This window comes from Mandrillus leucophaeus, unplaced genomic scaffold (genome assembly GCF_000951045.1).
Source record: "Mandrillus leucophaeus isolate KB7577 unplaced genomic scaffold, Mleu.le_1.0 Scaffold9, whole genome shotgun sequence".
Taxonomy (NCBI): Eukaryota; Metazoa; Chordata; class Mammalia; order Primates; family Cercopithecidae; genus Mandrillus; species Mandrillus leucophaeus.
The window spans coordinates 3,831,935-3,842,270 of NW_012109807.1; the positions used below are offsets into that span (position 1 = coordinate 3,831,935).

Sequence of the window (10,336 nt, forward strand, 5' to 3'; positions counted from 1 at the left end):
ATACAAAGTAAGGTGTTTATTTGCAGAACACCAAGCAAGGAGGCCCAGGCAGCTACTGCTCAAACCCTGACCTCTCTGATGGCTTGCATTCTTGCCTACTCTGACTCACCATGTGGGTTCTAGATCACAAGATCTTAAACAATCATGGGAACAGGGCAGTCTCTTGCCTCATGACTATCAATGCTAAAGAGTATTATGGCAACTGTTGGTGATTCTCTCTCGATTAGAACCCCAATCTTACAGTTGACAAAGAGTATTAGAGGTCAGCCAGGTAAACCTTCCCATGATGCAAAGAAAGTCTGACACACACTGGGATTTCCCCTGACCCCTCAATCTCTGCTCTTTTTTTTCCTACAAAAATTGATCGTAAAAACAAACTTTAGGACAAACATGACTCAGCTCACATCTCCCTGATTTTTGCACAGTCTCACTTTCAGTAGTCATGCGGATTGCCTTTTGGGAAGGACAGGGAATTCTTATGTATATACTGACCACCTTCCATGGCACGTCCCACGCTAGCTCCTTCACATGCTATGATCTCACATAACCTTCTCAACAAACTTCTTTACAGGGGAAAAAACTAACACCCATAAAAGTCAAGTGATAAGCCCAAGGTCCCACCAGATAGGAAGTGAGAGAGCTAAGATTCCCATCTGTCTTTCTGACTTCAGGTTTCATGTTTTCTTAATACACTGTGAAGTTTTCCTAGTAGTGCTCATTAGAGAAAATTAGAATTTTTACTGTGAAAAAGAAAGAAGAAACATGCATTTATAGCTATTGTAAAACCAGACATCCACATTTTCCTAGCATAAGAATAGGAGATGATTTGCCTGTTTTTTAGGCAAGGTTCAATTGCTTATAGTTGGGGCTAAGCATATGGATGGTAGTGTCAAGCTGGGTTTGATTTGAAAAGATTCTCAATTTCACACACGCACGCACATGCACACACACACACACAGAGGGCACCCTCCACCTCATATCTCCTCCCACAGCCCACATCCCCTGCCACACACACACCCAGCCTAGGACTGAGGCTGATGTGACCTGAAATTTTTTCCATTTACCAGTAATTCCTTTGTGCTAAGAACGTCACTTCTCTGGTTCTTTTTCTAAATATACATATTCCTGGGTACAGTTCTTCTTAAGTCAAATGAGTTTATGAAATCTGGAGACTCTGAAGCTAGCTGGTAGAAGGAGCAAGCAGAGCCTTTGGAGGAACAGAAGAAGCAGCTGAAGAGAGAGGCCAAAACACTAGTTCCCAATCAAGCCGAGGGTTGTCTTAGTTCAGAAGAACGAAGCCAAGAAACTTTTTAAGATCACCAACACTAGGCCTAAAACTTCATCCATCAAGAATAGTAGGACATGTCAAGACCATTCAATGGGGAAAGGACAATCTTTTCAGCAAATAGTATTGGAGAAACTGGATATCCACATGCAAAACAATGAAGCTGGACCCTTACCTAACACCATATACAAAAATTAACTCAAAATGGATCAAAATACAAAACATGGCCAGGCGTGGTGGCTCACGCCTGTAATCCCAGCACTTTGGGAGGCTGAGGCGGGAGGATCACGAGGTCAGGAGATCGAGACCATCCTGGCTAACACGGTGAAACTCCATCTCTACTAAAAATACAAAAAATTAGCCAGGCGTGGTGGTGGGCACCTGTAGTCCCAGCTATGCGGGAGGCTGAGGCAGGAGAACGGCGTGAACCCAGGAGACAGAGCTTGCAGTGAGCCGAGATCACACCACTGCACTCCAGCCTGGGCAACAGAGTGAGAATCCGTCTCAAAAAAACAACAACAACCAACAAACAAACAAAAAAAAACCTTAAGAGCTAAAACTATAAAATGCTTAGAAGAAAACAAAGGAGAAAATCTTCATGACATTGGATTGGGCAATGATTTCTTAACACTAAAAGAACAGGCAATAAAAGAAAAAAAATAGATAAACTGGACTTGATCAAAATTAAAACCTTTTGTGTAACAAATGACACTATGAACAGAGTGAACATGCAACCTAGACAACAGGAGAAAATATTTCTAAATATATGTCTGATAAGGCAAGGGGTTAATAACCAGGAAATGTAAAGAACTCCTACAACTCAACAACAACAGCAAAATTCAGTTTTTAAAGTGGGCAAAGGACTTGAGTAGACATCTCCAGAGAAGATGCACAGATGGTTAATAAGCACATAAAAAGATGCTCAGCATCACTAATCATTAGGAAGATGGAAATCAAAGCCACAATGAGAGACCCCTTCACATCCATTAGGATGATTATTATCAAAAATAACAGAAAATAACATGTGTTGGTGAGTACGTAGAGAAATTGAGTTTGGGCACTGTTAGTGGGAATGAAAAATGGTACAGCCACTATGGAAAACAGTATGGTAGTTCCTCAAAATTAAATATAGAATTAACAGATGATCCAGTAGTTCCTCTTTGGGGTCTATACCCAGAAGAACTGAAAGCAGAGATTCGAACAGATATCTTCACATCCATGTTCTTGTTGGATTCACAATAGCTGAAAGGAGGAAGCAAGCCAAGTGTCCCTGGATGGATAAATAGATAACAAAATGTGGTACATACATAAAACGGAATAATAATATTCCACCTCACAAAGGAAGGAAACTCTGACTCATGCTACAATATGAACGAACCTTGAAAACATTATGCTAAGTGAAATAATTCAGTCACAGAAAGACTGATTCCACTTAAAGGATTTAAATGAGGCACCTAGAGTAGTCAAAATCATAGAGTCAGAGAGTAGAATGGTGGTTGCCTGGGGCTAGAGAGACAGGGAAAGGGGAGTTATTGTTTAATGGGTTCAGAGTTTCAGTTTGTGAGGATGAAAAAGTCCTAGAGATGGATAGTGGTGATGGTCCCCTGATCTGTACACTAAAAAATGTTTAAGATGATAAATTTTTTGTTTATGTGTATTTTTCTACAGTTAAAGGGGAAGAAAGCAACAGGGCAAAGAGGGAGGAGGACTGGACCCAGGGTCAGGAGACTTGGGCTCCAGAGTCAGCTCTACCACGTACCACCTGGGAAACTTTCCAAGCCAGCTTGGTTCCCTCATCCTTACAACGAGCAGTTGGACTAATTTAATCCTAAGGTCTCACCCAGCTCTAAAATCCTATTCAGAGTAAAATCCTATTCTATGTCTATTTCTTGGTTCCTTACCATGAAGCTTCAACAGTGAACAACATAGACCAAGTCCCTGCCCTCGCAGAGTTTGCATTCTAATGGGGTAGACGAACATTAAATACGGTAACACACACAAATGTGTCAGATGGGAAAATTCTATCCCAAGGAAATTACAGCAGGGTAAGGAGACAGTGACAGAGGAAAGGGTCAGCTAAAATGGCTAGGGACGTTGTCTCCAAAGAGGTGGCATTTGAGGAAAGACTAAATGGAGAGAGAATGAGACTGCAGAGTTGTGGGGGTATGTCAGGAACAGCAAGGGGGGATGCAATGTGGATTCACTGGATTTGTATTTTGTATACTGGATTCTGAGATCCAGATCATAACTGAAGACCCTCACAAGCCTCCATCCTGCTAGGATCCCCTCCCCAGCACTGCACAGAGAGGCTTACCTAGTAGTGCAGACGTAGGTGCCAGAGTCCTCCTGCAATGCTGGCAGAAGCCACAGAGCACCGTCCTGGGCCCACATCCGTGTCTCTTCTTCTCCTGGGACCATCCTAGCAGAGTCATTTTTATGCCATGTCAGGTTGATGTGGGGGCTGACAGACGCCCACAACCGGTAGGGCACCTGGGGGCACCTCAGGGCCACAGGCTCCCCTTCCAGCCTGAACTCCCGCTTGTAATGCCTCCCACGAAACCGGCAGCTTCTGGCAGCCCCTGAAGGACAGAGAGCCCATGGTCAGGCTTTGGGTCCAAAACTTGCTCAGATCCTAAAACCTCCCTGGACCCAGGACAGATCCTGATTCTGGCAGGGAGACCTGGAGCATATTAGAGGAAGATGTCATTTGTCCCTAACAAAATGACCCACACCCTGGGGTACTATCAAACTCCCTCCCTACCCCATTATTATGCTGTCAAAATTTCCAAATAACAAGTTCAGTGCTACTATCCGTTCCAACTTACGTTTGTGAAGAAAGTTAAATCAGGTTTCTATGGTGACAAAAAATTAAAGATTAAAAACTATGGCCACATTTTTCACTTGCTGACTTCTCATCATTAAAAGTAGATCTGAGCTGACTTCAGATGGTAAAAGCTTAGTTCTGGCGTGTTGTGTGGTTAAACTCCTAAGGCAACTTTGTTAAGGGCAAACACTTCACTTCTTCAGTTTGCTCTTTGACAAGCACATTCGCACCGTGCTTTTCTTTTCTTTTTTCTTTTTTTTTTTTTTAATTTTTCCTTTTCCATTAATTTTTTTTTTTTTTTTTTTTGAGACAGGGTCTCTCACTCTGCTGCCCTGCTGGAGTGGAGTGATGCAGTCTCCACTCACTGCAGCCTCAACCTCCCTGGCTCAAGCAGTCCTGTCGCCTCAGCCTCCGGAGTAGGCGGAACTACAGGCACGCACTACCACGCCCAAGCAATTTAGTAATTTTTTTTTTTTTTTTTTAAGATGGAGTCTCGCCCTGTCGCCTTTTTTTTTTTTTTTTTTAAGATGGAGTCTCGCCCTGTCGCCCACGCTGGAGTGCAGTGACGGGATCTCCGCTCACTGCAAGCTCCGCCGCTTCCCGGGTTCAGGCCATTCTCCTGCCGCAGCCTCCCGAGAAGCTGGGACGCCCGACTAATTTTCTTGTATTTTTTAGTAGAGACGAGGTTTCACCGTGTTTACGAGGATGGTCTCCATCTCCTGACCTCGTGATCTACCTGCCTCGGCCTCCCAAAGTGCTGGGATTACAGGCGTGAGCCACCGCGCCCGGCATTTTTTTTTTTTTTTTTTTTTTTTTTTTTTTTTTAATGTAGAGACGTGCGTCTCTCTGTGTTACCCAGACTGGTCTCAAACTCCTGGGCTCAAGCAATCCACCCGCCTAGGGCTCTCAAGGACTAAGATTACAGCCGGGAGCCACCGAGCTCGGCCCACACTTTGCTTTCTGATAAAAAAACTTCACTAGATAACAGCTTTCTGCAGGGAAGCCGCAGTTCTGACAAAAAACTTCACTAGATAACAGCTTTCCCCAGGGAAGACGCAGTTCTGACAAAAAACTTCACTAGATAACAGCTTTCCTCAGGGAAGCTGCAGGCAAGTCTTTTTGCATCTGAAGGGTTGACTTCTTACCTGTGTGAGCCGCAGGCTGAAGGGTGAAGGCAGAAACTCCCATTACCAACACGTACAAGCGAAACATGGCTCCTGACAACTTCCGGAGGACACAGGAAGTGGAGGACTGCGGTCCAGCACTACGTGGCCTAGGGGAGGAAACAAGAGGTGTCACCAGGAAACAAGAACCCTGCAGAGAGGATCCCTTGAAGGTGGGGTAGGAGCAGGGTCTGCAGGCTTCACCGGATGATAGGAACCTTTTTGCCTACTCTGTTTAAGAAGAAAATTCAAAAATTTTGGATTTGTTTCTCTGCAGCTGTATTCACTGAACATATCTAAACTCAAATCCCTGTAGCACCTAGAGGCGTGCTTGGCAGAGGGGCTCCACCCCCTAAGCTGTTGTCTATGCAGAGACCTGCCTTAGCCATCCCTGCCCCTTGGCCAGAGATGCTGTTTCCTCAGCTAAGGCCACTGCCCATGCCGTCTCTGCTCGGTCTTCACTTTCTTGGTGAGGTCTCCCTCACCTCCCTGTCTAAAATTGCACCACATTTAATCCCAATACTCGGTGTTTTCCTTTCCTTCCCTGTCATTCTCTACGGCATTCATCATCAGCCTCGTCTCTCCTCTCCGGAATTCAGGCTCCACGGATGGAAGGACTGTGAAAGGAAAATAAAGACTTGGGACCCCCAGTTCATTCTGCCAAAAGGTAAAACTTAAGCTGAAAGCTGAGTCCTACAAGAAGCTGCCTTTCCTTCTGTTCCTAAGCAGACAGCTAGAGGTAAAAGGTTTTAAAAACTCTCCACAGGTAGCCACTCTATGTTCACCTCACGTAAAGAGCAGATTTACTGAGTACAAGGGGAATATAACTAACTATTCCCTACCTGTTACTTTTCCCTTGCAACATGTGGATTCAATAATGACCACACCCTCCCTGTCTCCCCTCCAGCCTGCTTTTCAATAGGGGAAAACCTTTACATATTGAAGTCCTCCAAATCATCTTTGGAGAAAGGCACAGACCACAGACTGTTTTTTCTGTGATTCCATGTTTTTTCTCCTGGGGATTGTCCTTAACCTTGGCAAAATAAGCTTCTAAATTATTAAGACTGTTGGATACTTTTTGGTTGACGGAACCCTGCTTTATCTTATTCACAGTTATATCCCTAACTCCCATTTTTTGAGTGAATGAATGAGTGAGTGAATGGATCACTGGAAGCCCAAGGGTCCTCGTATTTCACTTGTCAGAGAATTTTCCCTATATCCCCTATGGATTAGCTCTTATTTTACATACAATTCTGACTTGCGGGAGGGATTCGATGTCCTGTTAACACCCTGGTCTACAGCATCCCAGGGAGAAAAGCAACATGAAATCCAACACAGAAATAGCTTATACGAGTTTATGAAGCACTCCTCCCCCAGTCCCCCCAAAGACTGGAGTGTCAGATGCCCTCCTTGTCTCTCTGAGGACCTTCTCACACTAACACAAGTATCCTCTGTGTCTGCTAACCACGGCCACAACGACGCTGCTTAACAAACCAACGACCCCAGAACTGAATGGTGTGAAACAACGGTCATTCACTCTTGCTCACAAGTCTGTGGGAAAGATGGCAGTTGGTTAACCTAAACTAGGCTGGGTTAGGCCTGGCTCTGAGCTGCAGATGGGGTCCAAGTCTGCTCTGTGGGTGTCTCATCCTCCTTGGACCAGTAAGCTTCCTGGGAGATGCTCCTCTTTGGGGATGGCAAAAACGGAAACAATGCAGCCAAAAGCACACACCAGGCCACACTGGGAACTAGCTCACTCCTGTCGGCCCACATTCCATTCGCCACAGCGAGTCAACGCCCCACCCGGTCATCAGCAGGGCGGGAAGTGGGAGCGGTCATGCCAGCTGCCATGCTTGACTCTTCTGGCTCCGCAAGGATGGTGACAACCTTGGGGCAGAGCCCTGGTCTTGCTCACAGAACTGATGGCCCACACACCAGAACATACCGGGGAATGTTTATGACTGAAAGTCCTCCCACAGCAGGAGTTGTGAACGAATCCAGGGGAAAAATTCCCAGCCACATTTTCCTTGGGTTGTTCCCTGCTCCTGGCACAGATATCTCTGGGAATGACTTGCAGTAAACCCAGGGTGGCATTGAGGAACTGACCCTCGCACTCCAGAAACCCTCCCTCATGAGTGGGGAATCCTAAGTCCAAAGACTCAGTGCTACAGTCTGAGCTCCCCGTTCTGGTAACCTGAGATATTCCCCTTAGCTGTGTATCTGGCCTGGAGCTTTCTCCCTTAAACTCTCTGTTTCCACACAATACTATTCTTCACGAGTTTCTGAAGCACAAATAGTTCCTGTGACTTTACCCCTAACCACACTGTCAGGTTTGCCAGATGAAGGTCACATAAACATCCACCAAGCTGCTGTGTCCTCCTTGGACATGCATTAACTTCTCACATCCCCAATTATACTGGTCCAAGGCAGACTCACTAGTGCTCCAGTAAGGACATGAAAGAAGTAGGAATTAAATACACTGTAGCTAACCAATACCACGTATCGGGATAAGTAAATGAAGTCAAAGCTGGTGTTGTAGGGACTAGTGTAATAGCAACGGCTATTGTACCAAATATTGAACATTCGTTCTTGCATTTTATCCCCACAAAGTGAGTATCATGCCAATTTTACAGAGGATGTATTATAAGAGTTCAAAGAGGTTAAGAGGCCTGGCCGAGATCTTACAGCTAGTAAGCAGACGTTGAAATTTAACCCCAGCACTGGTGATTCCAAAGCCCTTGCTCTTTGAAAATGTACCTTCTATGACAGATGTTGCTAGTTTCTTCTCCCAATATCTGTCATCCCTGCGTCCCCAATAATAGAACCCCCAAATCTTACCTGGGCACATGGCCCTCTAGACACAAAGACATTTCCCATCATCCCTTGCAACATGGAGTGACCATGTGACAAAATGTGGGTCAATGAGATGTGAGTGGAAGTGTCATGTGATCCCCCCAGGAGGTCTCCACTAATCTTCCTTCCTCCTGCTCAGTGTGGATGTGGTGGCTGGATTGTGGTTGCCATCGTGAACTACAAGGTACAGACCACTCACTGAATGCAATAGGGCAGTAAGAGGAAAACCTGAGTCCTTAGTGGCTTCATGAAGCTGCCCACCACCCTGGACTACCTTTTTTATGTGTCCAGGCTTTCTGTCACGCAGAGCTGAGCCTATTCGCAATATATTGCTTTTCCAGAGCTTATGAAAAGATCCCAGGGAAAGGAGCCCTGCCAGGTACTGTTAGGCATTGTGTTCTCACAGTCTTCTTTCTGATACTCAACTATTTCAAGTAAACAGTTTCTGCTGGTTGACTCTAAAAGTCACTCTGACTCAAAGTCAGGAGCTGACGTGCAGCCTCCCCTCGGATGAAAGCACCCCTCTATGCTCACCTTCTCTCAGGTTCAGGCTTATGGTAATTATGGGAAGGTTTGTAACCATGTTTAAAATTACTTTGACACCAGAAAGTCAGGCTGTGCCATTCAGGATCAGTCAGTAGCCAACACTTCACAGAGCTATGGAGCTGAAGAGTCTTTGAGAAATCTAATCAAGTCTCTCCTTTCTATAGGTAAAGTGAGTTTCAAGTTAACTCTCTTCTTCAAATCATATGGCTGGTGGGTGAGAAGAAGTATTTCAACAAGGACCCTGTTCCAATGGAATGAATCCTAAAATGCTGTCCTCCTCCAGTAACTGCCAGCCCCATCCACCCCTACCCCCATCTCTAGCCAAGGAAATTGTCTTTGTTTCTCTCCCTGGACTCGGGCAAAAGAGCTGCTTTACCGTGACTTCTTCAGGAAGTGGCTACAGAAAAGTAAACCACAAACACATAGTAGTGACAGTTTTCAATAATCAAAACCTCAGTGAAAAGTTGGAACCAAAATTGCTGTAGTGTGGGAAACAGTAAATTTTTGGCAGGCCCAGAGGGGAAAACAAATTATTTTTGCAGAAGTTTGCAGCAAAACACTATTCTCCTAGCCTACTTTCTTTAAATGAGTTTTTAAATCACAGACAACTTACATTTCTGCTGGAATCTGAGTTGACCTTCTTACTGGAAGAAAGAAGTTTCAAGGGCAACTCCTTCCAAGTATTTGAGTTAGAATTCTATCTTTTTTTTTTTTTTTTTTTTTTGGTCAAATAACCATGTTTCACCACATTCAACGTGAGAAAACAGAGGCATATGATGAAAAGCAGGACCACGCATAAGAAAGAGACAAAAATGTGTGAAGTGTGAAAGGAAGGTAAAAGAATGCTGGAAGGTAGAAAGAGCTGATGGCACAGCCCTGAGTTGGACAGGTGGTACAGCACGCACTAAGGCCCAGGTAACCGTTACCTGCCTTTGATTCCCAGCTGTCTGCAGCTTCCGGTCATAGACAGTACATAGAGCCTAAAAGGATGTAAGTGTTTACTCCACCTTTTCATTTAATTTTTAAAAATTACAAAAAGACTGAAAAGTTGAAAGCATACTATGACAAATGCAAGTATATATTTCACTAGATTCGCCGTTGCTAACATTTTGCTGCATTCGCTTTATTCTTATTCTCTCTCCCTCTTTTTCTCTCTCTATATACACACAGGCACATAGACATAGACATAGACATAGACACAGACCTAGACATAGACACAGACCTAGACCCATACACAGACACAAACACAGACTGAGACCTAGACATAGACATAGACATAGACGCAGATGCAGACGCAGACGCAGACCTAGACCCAGATCCAGACCCAGACCCAGACACAGACCGAGACATAGACACAGACCGAGACATAGACATAGACACAGACCTAGACACAGACACAGACACAGACATCGACATAGACATAGACATGGACACAGACCTAGACACAGACACAGACACAGACCGAGACCTAGACATAGACATAGACCTAGACCTAGACCTAGACCTAGACCTGGACATAGACATAGACATAGACATAGACATAGACATAGACATAGACATAGACAAAGACATAGACATAGACATAGACATAGACACAGACCTAGACACAGACACAGACCTAGACCTAGACCCAGACACAGACACAGACACAGCCACAGCCACAGC

The 10,336-nt window shown here is 44.8% G+C and overlaps 1 protein-coding gene across 2 annotated transcripts in view; it reads right to left on the minus strand.

Moving 5' to 3' along the window:
- The window catches only part of IL1R2 (interleukin 1 receptor, type II), a 34,438-nt gene that overhangs the window by 13,990 nt on the left and 10,112 nt on the right, over positions 1-10,336 (minus strand). For both annotated transcript variants that reach the window (XM_011969584.1, XM_011969581.1), the window contains exons 2-3: positions 5,255-5,382; positions 3,600-3,864 (exon numbers count right to left, since the gene is read on the minus strand). In XM_011969584.1, coding sequence (XP_011824974.1) covers positions 3,600-3,864; positions 5,255-5,321 — 332 coding nt within the window. In that variant the 5' untranslated portion in view covers positions 5,322-5,382. The remainder of the gene's footprint in view (positions 1-3,599; positions 3,865-5,254; positions 5,383-10,336) is intronic.